The 17,454-nt window shown below is 44.0% G+C and overlaps 1 protein-coding gene across 4 annotated transcripts; it reads left to right on the top strand.

The window, feature by feature from the left end:
- Positions 1–1,092: 1,092 nt before the first annotated feature.
- HMGXB4 (HMG-box containing 4) lies at positions 1,093–16,958 on the top strand. 4 transcript variants are annotated; one of them, XM_064155358.1, is made up of 11 exons: positions 1,093–1,410; positions 3,816–3,921; positions 4,495–4,613; positions 5,890–5,962; positions 7,267–8,345; positions 9,503–9,584; positions 10,361–10,425; positions 10,685–10,790; positions 11,321–11,490; positions 12,657–12,779; positions 14,625–16,958. In XM_064155358.1, exons 1-11 carry the CDS (start codon positions 1,141–1,143, stop codon positions 14,667–14,669), a joined length of 2,238 nt encoding a protein of 745 aa, XP_064011428.1. In that variant the 5' UTR covers positions 1,093–1,140; the 3' UTR covers positions 14,670–16,958. The 4 variants fall into 4 exon arrangements, with proteins under 4 accessions (XP_064011428.1, XP_064011427.1, XP_064011429.1 ...); XM_064155357.1 differs by having other exon boundaries at positions 4,495–4,643; XM_064155359.1 differs by lacking the exons at positions 3,816–3,921; positions 4,495–4,613 and having other exon boundaries at positions 1,104–1,410.
- The last annotated feature ends 496 nt before the right edge of the window (positions 16,959–17,454 follow it).

Raw genomic sequence — 17,454 nt, 5'->3', positions numbered from 1 at the left:
GCTCAGGCAATCCCATAGGCTTGCAGATGAAGCGGTTCATGTGCAGCGTTGCTAACTTCACGGAAGCGCTGCCTCCCTAAGTATTCAGGAACAGGATTTCGCCCTTTTCCCATTGAGCCACTGTGGCAGGCACAAGCAGGTGATTAACCCACGCTCGCAAGCACGGTCAGCTCAGTCTCGTAAGAGATTATGAGAGAGTTGTGCCACAACAGCACAGCACGGCACACAAACACACACAGACGAGCTTGTGCTGAAGACAAGGGAAAGATGGGCACGGCTCCCCGTCTACGCTAGGCGGTCGGGGACAGCGCCAGCCCCACGCCTCCGAAGGGGCACCTCGCAGCCGGGGTGCTTGCGGGCACGGCGGGCGGCCCGGCCTCCAGCGCAAGCAGCAGCGCTCCTCACTCTAGTGCCAGCCCTGGGCCCGTCCGTTCACACCAGCGGGGCACCGGGCAGGAGAGAAGGCTACAGGCCACGTCCCGGGGCCAAGGCGCTGGACAGGTAAATGAGCGAAGTCTACCAAACCAAGTCCCACCTGCCCTGTGCAGAAAAGCACCATTCTCAGCCCCGCTCCTATCCTGGGGAGCGGAGCACCTGCCCTGTGCAGAAAAGCACCACTCTCAGCCCCGCTCCTATCCTGGGGAGCGGAGCGCCTGCCCTGTGCAGAAAAGCACCACTCTCAGCCCCGCTCCTATCCTGGGGAGCGGAGCGCCTGCCCTGTGCAGAAAAGCACCATTCTCAGCCCCGCTCCTATCCTGGGGAGCGGAGCGCCTGCCCTGTGCAGAAAAGCACCATTCTCAGCCCCGCTCCTATCCTGGGGAGCGGAGCGCCTGCCCTGTGCAGAAAAGCACCATTCTCAGCCCCGCTCCTACCCTGGGGAGCGGAGCACCTGCCCTGTGCAGAAAAGCACCACTCTCAGCCCCGCTCCTATCCTGGGGAGCGGAGCGCCTGCCCTGTGCAGAAAAGCACCATTCTCATCCCCGCTCCTATCCTGGGGAGCGGAGCGCCTGCCCTGTGCAGAAAAGCACCATTCTCATGCCCGCTCCTATCCTGGGGAATGGAGCTACCCTCTCCGCCATCGATACGCTCGGCAATCCCACACTCCGCCCTCTCCCCCGCCCGGCGGGTGCTGCGTTGGACATGTTCGGCGATCGGCTGGCTGCCCCTAGCCCCAGCGCCCAGTGTGTCCCTTGTCTCCCGTTCCAAGATGGCGGCCGCGGGCGGTGGCGGCGCGGCGGGAAGTGGCAGTGCAGAGTGAGGCGACTGCACCGCCTCCCCACCCTGCGGCTGCGGGCCGGCACCGGAGGGCCGGCGGGCCCTGTCGGCCCTGAGCGGCCCTGCCGCCGGGGCACACTCGGGCCTGCTGCAGGGACGGAGCCGCGGGCTGCTGCGAGGCCGGAGCCTGCGCGGGTGAGAAGGCGCGCAAGCGGGAGCCGGGCGACAGAGCCCGCTTCGAATGGAGGCGGCGGGAGAGGCGCGGGCGACGGCTGGCTTCGGGCCGTGAGGGTGTTGGCGCGCATGCGTGGAGCTGGGACGGGGGGTGGCCGGGGGGTGCCCGGGGGGCGCGGGAGGGCCCGGCTCTGGCGCCGTGTGGGTGAAAGGGCCGGTACCGACACTGTCCTCGCTGCCGCACTCGCAGTTCCCAGCAGAGCCCGCCTGCCGCCGCGGCTTCTACAGGTCGCAGGGAGTGCTGGCGGGAAACGTGGTGAAGGGAGCCCGCCGCCACCGCCCCTCCGCTTCCACTCGCCACGGTCTGTTGCCAGTGGGGTGCACATCCCTTGGGGGACCGAATCACTGGAAGCCGAAGGGGCTGCAGATGAGCAGTGGTTGGGCTCGATTAGGGAACAGAAGACGTGAAGGCAGCTTCTGCAATGAACGTGCAATTAGTGCTGAAACCCAAGAATTCGAAGCAGGGAAACCTAATTAGGACAAGACTAGTTAAGGATATATTTTGTATTTTCAGGGTTGGAATACTATATTTTAAGACCTTTCGAGTATTATCTACCGACTTTTATACCGGACAAGCAGGTGAAATTTAAAAAGAATAAATAGGTATGGATCTAGCTGTAAATGAGTCTTAGTTTCTCCAAGCCACCTGTCTATGAATAACAGATTTTAGCTTTGTTGAACAGTATCATAAGCTTCCTATCCTGCCTAGCCGGGGGGCCACACCAGGCCCCCCGGCCTTTAGATCCCCTCCACCATTCACCCAGTGCACACCACGGGGACTCACCAGTGATGATGTGAGGAGGATCCCTCTGCCCAGTTGGGCAAGCTTGGGGCTTGCCTTTCCCGGAGCTGATTATAAAGGGGGGTGAGGAGGGAGGGCAAAGTGGCCACACCTGGGGTGGGAGGAGTCTCAACAGCACCCAGGTGTTCTGGGTTTGGGGGGAAAAGGTCAAAACACAGTGTGGGGTGGGAAAGGAGCAGATATGGTGGAAAAGGGAGGCTGGGGACAGAATGGCTGGAGAGCAGCCAGGAGGAAAGGGACCTGGGGGTGCTGGTAGACAGTAGGCCAGCAGTGTGCCCAGGTGGCCAAGAGAGCCAATAGCATCCTGGCCTGCATTAGGAACAGTGTGGCCGGTAGGACAAGGGAGGTTATTCTTCCGCCTGTACTCAGCACTGGTCAGGCCACATCTTGAGTACCGTGTCCACTTCTGGGCCACTCAATTCAACAGAGATGTTGAGGTGCTGGAACGTGTCCAGAGAAGGGCAACGGAGCTGGTGAGGGGCCTGGAACACAAACCCTATGAGAAGAGGCTGAGGGAGCTGGGGTTGTTTAACATGGAGAAGAGGAGGCTCAGGACTGACCTCATTGTTGTCTACAACTACCTGAAGGGAGATTGTAGCCAGGTGGGGTTCAGTCTCTTCTGTCAGACAACCAGCAACAGAACAAGGGGACACAGTCTCAAGTTGTGCCAGGGCAGGTCTAGGCTGGATGTTAGGAGGAAGTTGTTGGCAGAGAGAGTGATTGGCATTGGAATGGGCTGCCCAGGGAGGTGGTGGAGTCGCTGTCCCTGAAGGTGTTCAAGAAAGTACTGGATGAGGCACTTAGTGCCATGGTCTAGGTGACTGGGTAGGACTGGGTGCTAGGTTGGACTGGATGATCTTGGAGGTCTTTTCCAACCTGGTTGATTCTATGTTTCTATGATAATGATTCAGAGGAGGCCTGAAAAACAAGCTGACATGGGTTGCATTGCCGTGGAAGACTTAGGGTAAGGGAGGGCTTTCTTCCATTCCCTCTCCCAGGCTGGCATTCAGAATGGCTGCAGTGGTAGTGTTAGGAAGCAGATCAGAAGGGCGCACACCTTCGTTATAAAATGTGCAATCCTTTAGTTAAAGAGATTGGAAAGAATTCATTTGTAGTGCGGTGATTTCTGACTAGTTCCTTGTTTCCATTAATTTCATCTGAGATTCAAGGGTTTGAGGCCTCTCTTTAAACATCCCACTCTTTGCTAAGTGGTTCCTGACCAAAAATGGCTTTGATACAAGTTCCACTGCAGTCTTGTGTGTCATGAAAATCAAACTGACCTGTCATCTCACAATCTATTTTTGTAAATAAATTATTTCTAGCTATTTTTCAAAGAAGAGATGGTCTTTAGTATTATTTAAAACAATATAGAACAACCACTCTCAACTTAATTTAAAAAATATACCCTGTCAGGCCTCAAGCGTGAGCACAAACCAACCAGAAGGTAGATTCCTTTCCTTTCCCAGTATCTTACAGAAATCTTCACTTGGTTCAGAGGAAGTTTCCCATTTCACATCATGATTCTTCTTTGTGGGAGGGTTATTTTCATGCTCTTGTTTCTTAGACCTTTTCCTGTAGATGGGAACGGGGAAAGGAGCCCAGACGTGGCAACACAATCTCAGGCTCCTGCAGGACCACCATGGCTTACGATGACTCCAAGAAGAAAGAAGGTATGACTGCTTCATAATCTCAGAGGAAGTTGCCACAGAATAAAAACAAAACCAAAAAAGTGCTCTGCAGCCCATGCAGTCAGAGTGGGAAAGGAAGCTAGTATGCCATGGAGTCTGTAAATTTAACCTGGCCAAATTGCCAGAGGATCCCAAGCCCTTGACTTCCAGGTGTAAAGTACTAGGATTTGAACTTGAGAGAGATGGGTGTTTTTTTCCTAGTGCAAACACCCTGACTGTAAACTCTGCCACTGCAGCCTTTCTTCTCCATGCCAGATCCATGGAGCAGGAGACCAAGATAAGGGTAACATTTCTATGTCCAGTTGTGTTTAGAAAGAAATAGACAAGGGTCGAGTATGAAATCTTGACTGGTACTGTTCCTGCATTAGAGCACTGAGCCCCATTCCTGCCATCAGAGTACAGGTTGTTATTTTTTAGGCCTCTTGTGCTTGTTGAGTTTTGTGCATCACTCTGCTATCATGTGCTGTTAGTTTATTTTATACACTGTCCACATGTCTGTCGTTCCTTAATGGGGTATTTAATTTCTTCCTTTTCCCATTTCACACAAATCTTAAGAGTTCCTAGAGAGTGACCGAAGTGTTGATGACGTGGGGCTGGCAACTGGCAGGATACAGCGGGAGAAAAAACACTCTTACAAGGAACCACTGCAAGAGGAAGATGAGATAGCAACTCAGGTCAGGAAGCCCTCAGAGAAAAGGTTGAAGGTGTGAAGATATGTGTAAAGTCAGTTATAGAAGGGGATGGATGAGTTTCTTGTTCTTTTTCATGCTGATAGGCATGTAGAAGACAGTAAGAGCATCTATTGCGCCTTGTAACTTCACTGTGGAAAAGGAGGAATACAGCTTATACCAAAATACAACTTGCACCATTTTTTTCTGGACTTAGAAAATAGAGTAGTAGGAAGCTGTCTTGATGTAGAATCTGACAAGTCAGAATATAGCAAAAATAACTTTTTACACATAACACTCAAATTTGTTTTAGAATTTATGGTTGTGTGAATAGCCACAAAGGCTGAATATAATGTTAACTGGGGCACTATTGTCTTCCTGGTTCTGCAGACAGCCTGACACAATAGCTCTTGAGAGGTATGAACTTGCCCTGTTCACCTCTTTGGAGCTTAAACTCTGCAATCACGTACTGACAACTGAAATTCCTTCAAAACTTTCCTCTTTGAGCTTTTTTACTGTTAGCTCAAAGATGACTATTGTGATTTAATGATTTTTTTTTTAGTTTGGAAAAGAAGTTCTGGTTTAAAATTAAAACACTCCTACGATGCAGGTGGAATTCTGTAGAGGAGCTTCAGTTTCAGACCATAAATTGATCAAGAGACATATAATAATTGGGTGATGTGACATGTTAAGGACAAATTTTTTTGACTCATCATTTTAAATGTCGCCTCTATGTACTTCCTTCCACTTATTTTACCGTTTTCAGCACATTAAACATGGATTGCTCGCCTTCATTTCAAGGCTCGACAGCCTATGCATGCTTAGTTATTTTTCAGCTTTATTAAGAGGCAGTTGCCCATCTTTTATCAACTCATAGCTGATTTCCAAATGCTAGCTTTCCTTGACCATTTTTTTAACACTTATAAGTGTGATTTTTCACTTTTTCTTGCACATTGCAGAGAGCTTGCTGCTAGCTGGGTGGCTGATGTGCTGAAACCAATCCTGACTAATACTGCTTTTCATGTTTTCTCACCTATCTGTGCCATGCTTTTTGTCTCTTACCTTAAATCCTCACTGTAGGCTCTCGAAGAGAGAGTCTATTTCCTTTGCCCATTTTGGCACTTATAATAATGATCTCGGTTCATACCCAGGGTTCTTTGATATTACAGTAGTACAAATAAGTCTTGATATCTCCTACAAATGATTATCTATGTCAGTAGTGCATGTGCATCTCGTATTATCTTCCTCACATGTGTCAATAACCTTTCCCTTGTTACTCTAGGACACTGAGCTTTTTCCGAGGTTAGAACCTCACAAAAAGAAGAGAAAGCACTCCGATGAGTTCTGCCACAAAGGTAAGCACAGATCATGACACTGAGGAAAGGATGATGTTAAACACTGTCATCAGGCTTTGAGGTTACCACTTTGTGGGAGAAGAGTACATCAATTTTAGGACATGTCTTAGGACAAGTAAGAGAAAACTGATGCTGATCAGCACCAGACAGCAAATTAGGGAATTATAGTTTTAGAGTGTAGAGAGACTGAGGCAGCTGAGGTTGTTTAACCTGGAGAAGAAGAGGCTTGGGGTGACCTCATTGCTGTCTACAACTACCTGAAGGGAGATTGTAGCCAGGTGGGGGTTGGTCTCTTCTGCCAGGTAACCAACAACAGAACAAGGGGACACAGTCTCACGTTGTGTCAGGGGAAGTATAGGCTGGATGTGAGGAGGAAGTTCGTCACAGACAGTGATTTGCCATTGGAATGGGGCTGCCTAGGGAGGTGGTGGAGTCGCTGTCCCTGGAGGTGTTCAAAAAAAACTGGATGGGCCATTTAATGCCATTGTCTAGTTGATTGGAATGGGCTGGGTGATAGATTGGACTGGATGATCTTGGAGGTCTCTTCCAACCTTGTTGATTCTATGATTCTAAGTTGCTATTGTGAGTAAAGACCTTCCAACCCTTTTTCATTAATAAGTTTTGTTTTCTATACTCAAGCCTTCCCTTTTGACATTTGCATTTCTTTTTTTTTCCTTACCAGGTTGCAAACTGTAATTCTATTTGCAGATAGAATTACTTTCACTAATTTTGTAGAAATAGAATGCCCCAGGGTGAAAAAAATGGATTTGGGCTCAGTTTAAATACAGAATCGTTATTCTCACAATTAATAAGATGGCCAGAAAATGACAGTTCTGTTAATAAAAGCTTGAGAGATTTAAGATTTATTTTCTCCCAGTGAGAAAGCCAGGAGGAAATGTCATAAAAATTTGTTTTCAGAATGAAAATGCTTGTATTTTATCTCACCTTGGCTAAAAATGGCATGAAATCCTTGCACTCAAGATGTAATTTCAGTTTCAATAAGATACCTTTTCATCAAAATACGTTATTTCACAATAGAATACAGAGCGTGACATCATTGGAAGTTCTTTCCTACTCTTTCTTCCTGTATTAAACTGACTAGTTTGGGCAGTGCAGCTCTTGAATTGTGTCAGTACAGCTGCACTGAGATGGATACGCATGTCTGTGATCTGTTTAATCCTAAATGTAAACCTGTTGTCTGTAATCCTAAGTTTTGCAGGATTCCCACTTCATTGCTTTGAACTAGTGTGATGCTGTCTTCAAGGGAATCATCTTGAATGTACAATTTTCTTGATCTATTTCAGGTGTTTCACCTTTGGATCTACCATCAAAGAAGAAGAAAAAAGCAGTTTCTAGCCCGTCTTCAGCTGATACAACCATGGATTTACTCAAGGCTATCACCTCACCTTTGGCCACAAGCTCAAAGGCTTCAAAGAAGACCTCTGAAAAATCATCTTACTCTTCCTCTGGCCATTCTGAAAGCAAAAAGGAGCACCACAAGAAGAAGCTGAGTGGCAGCAGTGGGGAACACTCAGTGGATGATAGCAGCTTCCACAAATCTAAAAAAATGAAACCTCTCTATGTGAACACAGAAACTCTTACTCTCCGGGAACCTGATGGCTTGAAGATGAAGCTCATCCTGTCACCAAAAGACAAAAGTGGTACTGCAGATGATGATTCTTTCTCCTACTCTTCAGCTCCATCAGCTGCAAAGAAATCTTCAAAGAAATCATCTCGAGATGAGCAAGGCTCCGTCCTGTTAGGTCATGAACTGCCGAGCTTCCTGAAGTCATCTCGGAAGAAGCACAAACCACCTTCAGACTCGAATCCACCTTCTGAGAGCTTTGGTGCTGACACTTCCCTTTTTTCTGAGGGCCATGGGAGCGAGTATGAAGTTTCAGGTATGGAGGCACCACCAGAATCTGGTTCCTCTTCTGGTGGGGAGTTGGAGGCTGGAGAACTAGTGATAGATGACTCCTACCGAGAAATCAAGAAGAAGAAGAAGTCGAAGAAAAGTAAGAAAAAAAAAGACAAGGAGAAACATAGAGAGAAGAAACACTCTAAATCTAAAAAGAGTTCTGGACATGCTTCTGTGGCAGTAGCAGAAGTAACGGTGTCACCACCACCTCCTTCCGGTACTCCATATGTTCTTCCCCCACCTCCTCCTGCTATTTTCCACTCGGATGGTCAAGGTGAGAAAAGGAGGAAAAAGGAAGACAAGGAGAAGGACAAAGCTGAGAAATGGGAAAAAGAAAAGGAAAGAGAAAAGGAAAAAGAAAAGGAAAGAGAAAAGGAAAAGGAAAAAGAAAGAGAAAGAGAAAAAGAAAGAGAAAAAGAAAGAGAAAAGGAAAAAGAAAGAGAAAAGGAAAGAGAAAGAGAAAAAGTAAGGAAAAATTGGTGGGAAAATGGAAGTTGGGTGGTGGGTAATGGTGAATTAGACACTTCATTCCAAAGGCATGTTAAATTGAAGCAGAAGGATAACTAATAGCAGGATTGATGGGTTACCTTAAGCACATCTGCAAAAATTTCTGCTTGCAACAGAATACATACATATCATTCTGGTTTTGTGGCACGGGCAGTCTTTGGGCAGTAGAGGTTCTTTGGAAAGGTTATGCTTCATTTCCTCAATACAGGTTATGTACCAAACACAGATGCATCATTTTCTAAGGTAACTGGTTCTTGCTATTTTCAGGCTTTTGAACTAGCAATCTAGTCTATTGTCACAGTTCCTGTAAAAAGGAAGCAAGCTGTGACCTGAAAAATGGAAGTATTTGGCCATTTACTCCTGTATTAAAATGAAATTCTAACTCTTATCAGACTACCACATTCACAGTTTTCTTCTGTACTCACATTCAGTTTTGCATGGTTAATGGATACAAAGATGAGTATAAAAATTGGTAACTAGCATATGGATGAGTTTACAGGTGATAGAGCTGTATCCATATAAATATATAAATGGGGACAAGCAGTTTATATATGTTCAGATAGACAAAAGATGCTTTATGTCAGGAAATGGGCAGATGTAGCCCAAGTTTGCTCAGCTTATGTTTGGTAAGTTTTTTTCTAGTGATAGCTCAGCAACTGCTTCTGCCACTGTTGTCAGTGTCCTGTTACTTACACTGGCTATTTTCCTTCCAAGCTGAAGTGCAAGGAATGGCTCAAAACACTGTGATAAGGACTGAATTGTTTTAACAGAAATAGGTACTGTGAACAGTATGAGAGATACCTTTTTTATTAAGTTTTAAAACTGAGATCTGTTAACGAAATTGTGTATTCATTCTGGATTCAGAATAGCAGGTTATTATAACTTAGGAGTGAAATGCATTGATAGAGTTGTTGCAAGGCAAAACTTGTTCTGGCAGGTTCTTGTGCTTTCATAAATACTAAATTCAGCCAGAACGTGTGAAAACATTGCTTCTTCAGGTTCCTGATTTAGGCATCATATCTTTCTTTAAGTTTTCAACAAATGCCAATTTCTTAGAAAGTTTAAGTAGATGTCATAATTAAAAAAACTTTGTTTCTTTTTCTTCTTCTGACTAGCCAAAGAAGAAAAACATGTCTGCCTATCAAGTGTTCTGCAAGGAGTATCGTACAACTATTGTGTCTGAACACCCTGGGATAGGTGAGAGAATAATCTAGCCTTCTTTTGTGTATACACCAGACAGATTAATTAGCCAAATACATCATTCCTGTTTCATACCAACTTCTTGATTTTGACAGAATGCAAAGAATCTGCCCATTTTCGTTGAATAAGAGCTGGCAAAGGGGACAGGTCTGGACTGCATTATTTGTTTTCGTTGTATTTTAACCAAGGTGTGGATGTGAATTAAGAAATTGCTAGCTTGCTCTTGAAGAGTTACCTCAACTGTGTCACTTTCACAGAATCACAGAAAGACAGGGCTTGGAAGGGAACCTCAGGAGATCATCTAGTCTAACCCCCCTGCTAATGCAGGTACACCTAGATCAGGTTGCACAGGAACATGTCCAATCAGGTTTTTAAAAGCCTCCAGAGAAAGAGATTCCACTACCTCTCTGGGCAGCCACTGCTTCATCACTCAAAGAAGCTTTTCCTCAAATTGAAGTGAAAACTCTGGTATTGTAGTTTGTACCCCATTACCTCTTCTCCATTGAAAAGAGCCTGGTCCCATCCACTTGACCTACACCTTTCAGGTGTTTTGTGTATCTTTCCTGTATTTATGTATGTGACTTTATATTCCTGATACATCTTTAAAAGAAAATTAAACAGTAAAGGGAGTGCACACTGGCAGTTATTTCAAGGGCAGTGGGGAGAGTTCTAGTTGTGAAATTGGTTACGTCTTAAATGTAAATTTCCTGTGTTCTCAGCATGATTTTATGATTTCATTTGTTTCAAACATTTTTCTTCTTTCTTCCTGCCAGATTTTGGAGAGCTAAGTAAAAAACTGGCAGAAGTGTGGAAGCAGCTACCTGAGAAAGATAAACTGGTGAGTGTGTGAAATGTTTTTGTAAATGACTTCTGTAAACTATGTGTTTAGGTCAGCACATGCTGGCAGCATTGCCACCATACCTTTAAAAATGCTGCCTGTGCCCACAAAGTGTGGAAGCCTTGCTCTTGCAATCATAAAAACATTCATCTTATGGTATTACTTCATCAGTTACATCATTCAGCCTCCAGGTCCTGGCATCAGGTAACACATTTACCTAATGTTATTAATCTCTTTTTGCATACCATGGCGACTGCAGATCTGGAAACAGAAAGCTCAGTATCTCCAACACAAGCAGAATAAAGCAGAAGCCACCACTGTGAAGAGAAAGGCCTCATCTTCAGATGGTGCACCAAAAATAAAAGGTAATTATACTTTTATTTACTCTGGTGGTCTTTCTTGGACAGGGAAGACTGTGTTGCTTGTGAAGTAAGGAACAAAGGTCCTTTCCTGCTTCACACATCTGCCTGCTTTCTCTCAAGTCTTGACATTTAACTGATCATATTACTGAAAAACAAATTTTCTGTGAGAGTGATAATGATGTCAGCATTAAAGAAAAAAATACATTGCTATATCTAGTTTGTATAAGGGTATTTAGTTTAGTAATCTAGGGGTTGAAATGTAAACTAAGAAGAGGCATGCTGCAAGAGGAAAAGGAATTGTTTGATTTGACACCTGTTTACCAGATATCCCAAACCAAGTCTCCCAGATTTTGTTCAGCTGAGGTTGATGCTTTTCATACATAAAAGGAAAGTAAGTTTTTGACTCCAGATGACCAGGTCCACAGAGCTGTGTAAGCATCTTGTGCTTTGAGATTTGAGTGTTGCTAAGTAAATTGTCTTGTAAATAGAAGAATGGAAAAGGGAATATGAAATTCTAATGTCTGTGTTTCCAGCTTCTCCAACAGGAGTGATTTCCCCTCATAAGAAATCTCCTACCAGCACTGTGGTGATGTCTTCCTCACCAGCCAAACTCCCTGAGACAGATCCTATCGATGTAGCTGCACACTTACAGTTGTTGGGTGAATCTCTGAGCCTCATTGGACACAGACTGCAGGAAACAGAAGTGAGTGTGTAACCAGCAATGTCACAGTAATTTCATGCAGCCTACACAGAGGACTGGGAGGTGGTTTGTTATTTCACCTGAAGGTTTAGCCAATACTTTTATCTTAGGAAGAGAAATTATTGATGGCACGTTATGTTTCTTTGATGCATTGCTGTTTGTTTTCAGTGAAGTAAAAAGCCTTATCAGTAAGCAGTAGAGAGCAAAGACAGGTCTTTTGCAGCTCCAGGTCCTTGGAGGCAATTTTTAATTCAGCAGTCTTCAGTCTTTTCTTCCTATGTGTTCAGCATGGATCTGGTACTTCCTTGCTGGCTTTGCTGGTTTCTGGTCTACTTCCTGTTACTGTCTCAAGCTTTCTTAGAAACCATCAGCCTTCATCACAATGTTTTTTGCAGGTCCTGTTGTTTTCTGGCAGTATTATAGTGCTTTGGATAGAGGCTACTAATGGTTTCAACTTAGTTGTCAATGTAGAAAATGTCCTATCGTGGTGGTTTCCTGCTCTGAAATTATGGTAGTTCTGTCTTCGCACACACATTCACACATGCACTTTCAGAACTCGGCCCAGCTGGTGAGGAGAGCACATATTTCACTCCAATGATGTAATTGAATTTTATGGCTAGCATGGTCATCTCATCCCACTATGCTTGTTTATCAGGAGTAAAATAAATGTTCTTTCATTTTGTTTCTGGTATGACTGATAGAACCCATTCTTCAGAGGAAAAACCAGAGTAAAACCTCCACCTTTACAGAAAGGGACACAAATTCCCTTTCCTGAAAGTATATCAGTAACTAAAGCATTTATTACAGACTTAGCATTTCTTTAAACTTACTAATGAAACCACTAGTGTATTGAGGACTCACATAGTTAACAAAATAGATTGTATGAAATGGCAAGGAAATTACATTACAAAACACTGTGCAGTTTTGTGCAGCTGACTTTCTGACCTTTTCTGTTCCCTAATTTTTTCCTACACCAGTATGCTGCCTGCTGAATTCTTTCATCTTTTTGAAACAGGAAACTCTCTGAAGCATAGTTTTGTTACTTTTTAAGAAATTGAAGTGGACTAAAGCTTGAGAGTGAGATACTGTATCTGAGATTCAATACAGCTGTGAAAGAACCATAATTTTCACTACTCTTTCCTATCTGTTTTTTCCTTTACTACTTCCAGGGAATGGTGGCTGTTTCAGGAAGTTTGTCTGTACTTCTAGATTCAATCATCTGTGCTTTGGGCCCTTTAGCTTGTCTGACCACACAACTGCCTGAGTTGAATGGCTGCCCTAAGCACGTTTTGGTGAGTTCCTCGTGGTTACTTCCATTCTGTCATTGTTAATTGCAGTAGAGTCTAGCTTAGAGCTTTTCCTGTGCATTAATCTTACAATGTAGTTATAATTCTAGTGCAATAAGAAAATTATGTTGGTCATACACTTTCTACAGAGGAATATTGCTTGACATTCTTTCAGGTGTAACTACTGTAATAAGCACACCACTTTTTTGTCCCGGTGGCAACTGACCTAATATTTGTAGCATTGATTGCAGTGCATGTAGGTCCTGTTTTAGTGACTGAATCAGTCTATTTGAATCAAGGAAAAGCACCTGTATATATACCAGTATTTTTGAAAGTTCTATTTTTCAGTAAAAATAAAAAGCACCTCCTAGCTGCACTATGTCACACAATCTGTTTTTTCCTTTAATAGCAGAAAAAATAACTTGCGATCTCAAGATTCCTAATGTGACTGAGTAGGGTGTTTTCTCCATGGCTGTAACCTTTTCCAAGGAAAGAAAAACAGACTTCTTTTAATGAACTACATAACTACAGATTCTTTTCCACTTTACACTTAATATTGAGCCCTGTGGACATAGATTAAGGTGGCAGTGTATTCAGGAGCCATACCTCCCACAGGGGACATGAATAACGCAGCTAAGGAGCCTAAACAAATAAATAGCCTGCAAAAGTTTAAAACAAATCTGACAGAGAGAACAACAGAAATGGGATATGAATTCACATGGTATAATAGGGCAGGCCAAACATTGATTCATTCTGAGAACACTTAACAGCAACAACAAACTTGACAGCTTAGGTTGTGAGCTCCCACAAACTGGCAAGTCTGCACAAAAGCTGAGTCAGTGGGGTGTTCCCGTCCTAAGCCTTGGAAAAACATCCTGTTTTTCCTTCCTGCTTGCCAAGTGCATTCAGTGCAATGACACCACCTGACTAATGACGCTTATATTGGAAACTTGATCAACTTACTGTTACAAAGAGCAGTGGTGCTTTAGGTGGATGAAAGCACTTACCCTTCACTTCTGAAAAGTGATATTCAGACTCGATGATAACTAAGCTACTCTGATTTTTACCATCAGATACCTATCAGTGATATTTAAGGTATAGATCAAACTGGCAGTGGTTGTGTTGCACAGAAAATGCAATTTGCGTTCGCAGTCAGTAGGTGGCATTGTTAAAAGTCTAGAGCCGTGACTGGTGCAGCTCCAGCTGCCCTGTCTTCAGCAATAAAACATGGTACTCCTAAGGCCGTTCAGCAGCAGGCTTATGCTTACTGAAATAGTGCATTTGAAGAACATACAGATAATATACTGCTGGGTCTTGTTTTCTGATGTGCATGAAAAGGAATCTTGCTCTAAGAATTGTATTATATTTTGCAAGAAAAACTGGAGGGTGCTTATTTTCCCCATCTGACACCATATTTGTGTATTTAAGGGTTTCTCTCTTGTGAGTGTAAAGTCAGGCAATTTTTGTATATGCTACAACTTTGATCACTTGCTCAAGTCCTTTATCACTAGTCTTTCCTGTGGTTGCTGTGTTATAATCAATGTGTCTTGTTTCAAATTCAGAGATCAGGTAGGGGGTTTGTAAGGAAGGGGTCACCTGAGGAAAGCCTCAAGCATTTCCTTTGTTTCCAGGTGCTTGTAGATACTGAGGTTGCCTTTATGTTCAGTTAACTTACATTTGCAATGATGTAAAACTGAGCCTAACAGTGGTGTCAAGGCCTAGGCAGAATTGGTTGTACCATCGTATGATGACTTGTAAAACACGTGAACATGCTTAATACCCTTGTCTGTCATTTTTTAAGGATTTTGAGTCACTGCCTGGCACTAAAAAATACTGAATTTCTTTTCCCAGTCAAACACACTAGACAACATTGCCTACATCATGCCTGGACTTTGATGGGAAAGGATCCTGGGATGTACTTAACCTCTGCGGAACTGACTTGTGTACATAAGTACTACACCGGCACTCCCAAAGGGCTCCGTGTGTAGGGTTTTAAAGTTTTATATCTTTATGGTATATACATAGGATTATAACTATTTGACTTCTCTTTTATGAAAAGTTGTGAAGTTAAGCTGAGAAAAACCCTTTGTGTTTGTGGGTGAAATGTCCTCCAATCTGAAAGTATTTTATATGAAGCATTCAGAAAGCTTTTGAGATACTTGCCTTAAATTCAGATCCGTTAGTGGGGGAAGCAGACAGAGAATGGACTTCTTGAAAACAACAACAAAAAAAAGTCACCATGAGAAGAGCTCGTTGAAACAGGTGGCCAGGAGAGGTTCCTGATTGTACTTAACAACCGAATGAGCAATCTGCTCTAGCTGGGCTTTCTTTTAGCAGGGAGATGAGCCAGATGACTTCCTGATATCCCTTCCAACCTAAATTATTCTGATATTCTAGAGGCAGGTGGAGGTGATAATATATTTTGAACCAAGGAATAGATCCAAACTGTTCACCAGCCCTATTTCTAAATGGTTTTCAGTTTAAAATCTGCTTAAGGAGAATGATGCATAGCTGATCAAAGATACAGAGGTCTTTGCCTCTTGGTCACTTCTTCTAAACCCCTCTTCATTTAGTAGCAACTGAAAGTTGTCAACCTCAGCTGGCTGGTCTGGTAGCTGATGATTGAAGTGGAAGATGACAACAAATTTAATCTTTTCTTGTGGATTTGTACCCAAATCATCATTAGCACAGTATCTCAACCAGCTTGAGAGAACAAACCTCCGGATGATTTTCCAAGGGCATGGTCAGCCTGCTTTGATGAAGAGGAGTGTGGAAGCAGATGGGGAAAAACTTGAATTGCTTCTGCCCATCTCATACCTATTTTGTCAAGAGACAACTGGTTTCCAAGATTGCTCATCCCCCATGCCTTTCACCAGCAGTATTGAAAGAGCTGTGGTGCTGCTGTGAGGCAGTGACTAATGACCAGTTTAAAGCAGTTACGGCTGAGTAAGGCACATGTGGGTTGCTTGGACTGATTCCCCTTCCTTCCAGCCACGTATTTGGTGTATGGTTTTCTGCTCCTCTGGAAGAGGAGGCACAGGAGAGCGCTTGATTCTCATATAGGCTTTTGTGTGTCTGTATGTACGTGTATGTGGTGTTCATATCATGTGTATTTAACTTCTGCCAGTATCTGTAACAGATTTTAATTTATCCTGTATATTTCTCTGTGTGTGTGTGTGTGTATATATATATACATAATTTAAAAGCAAAAGCCCCTCCCTTCATCAACCTTGTGGAAAAAAATAATCAAGTTGGCCTCACTCCACTTCATACAGGAATCTGCTGTATGCGTAGCAGTAAGGATTGCCACGGTATGGGGAAACATCAGGAAGGTTTTAAGTATTTGTAGAAACAAGCTATCTTGTGAAGATAGGTAGAACAACTGAAGTGTAATTTGACTCTAGTCTTTCCAGCCTCTTAACACAAAAAAGCTTTTAAATGACAGAAGAGCAGTTTTTTACTTCCAGTGTGAAGTCTAGCCTCTGTTTTTTTCAGGACAGTTGAAAATGAGCTGTCCTTCGTTGTGGCTGAGCTCCAAATCACATTTAAATTAAATCCTCAGGTGTGCAGGAGGGGTTTTCTCCCCTGTTCCTCTTTATCGTGTATTCCCCACCTGTGCCTGTACAAGGTAGCCTGTCTCTTACATAGCTTTTCTCAGTGCAGTGGAAGAGGCAGAAGGTTCTCAGACTACAAGATCTCAACCCAAGCCTCAGACCACAGCACGCAGGCATTAACTATACATGACTAATCCCAGTGAGCCTGGAACTGGGAAGATCCTGGGAGGAAGGCAGTCCAATCCCACTTAAGATCCTGGCCCATACTAAAGCATGTTACTGGGAGTGGCACAAAATCACTGTCTCAGCCCTATACAGTTTAAAGCATGGCAGGTAGAGAGATCTGCTCTCAAAGGAACAGAAAGGGATCAGCTTTAGCTTTGTCATCTGTACAATGGAAAACTCTTCAAGAGTGAAAAACACACACAGCCCTGGTGTATTGTATTTTTATTAAAATTTGTACACTTTGTATAATCTCTATCTTGTGGTATTTGGTGCTAGCAGGAAACCTTTGGCAAGACTTAGCAGTTTTTATAATTTTTGTTATTTCCTTGCTGTTTGATCCAGATTACATTGCAATTATACAAAGACACTTTTTTGTACTGTACTTACAATATATTTTTTTTTAACATTTGGAGTACTGTCATTCATTTCTGGCATGCAGTGTGTTTTCTGCTACTGGCGTTAACTTCTAGTTTTTAATGTTTCTCGGCAAAACACGCCCAGTTCTACAAACTCATTAAACTCGTTCGGTTTGCAGGCAAGCTGTGGCAGTGCCAGTTGCACAAGTCACTCAAAACGTCGCTAAAATGCTGCTGAACGCTTGAGGAGCTTTTTGAAGGGAGATGAACCATCGAGCACTGCAGGTGCCTTCGGGGCGTTTGTCTTCCTGCTGCTTCGTTTCTGCTCTGCCTCCCGATATTGATACCACCACACGGGGCTCGGGCGAGCGTATTTAGAGACGATGTCAGGCGGGGCGGTGTCAAATCGTAATTTGTGGCGACCATTAACACGTCCCCACTTCCAGGGAACGAGCGTCAGTCCACTGCAGGCTCGGCTGGGGCGGGGCGGTGGCTCACGCTTGCAGGATGCTGCGGAACGAGGTAGCTCACTAACTGGCCGGTGTT

The sequence above is a fragment of the Pogoniulus pusillus genome, chromosome 15 (genome assembly GCF_015220805.1).
Source record: "Pogoniulus pusillus isolate bPogPus1 chromosome 15, bPogPus1.pri, whole genome shotgun sequence".
Taxonomy (NCBI): Eukaryota; Metazoa; Chordata; class Aves; order Piciformes; family Lybiidae; genus Pogoniulus; species Pogoniulus pusillus.
The sequence above is the reverse complement of the archived record's forward strand: the minus strand, read 5'-3'. Positions and strand labels throughout refer to the sequence as shown.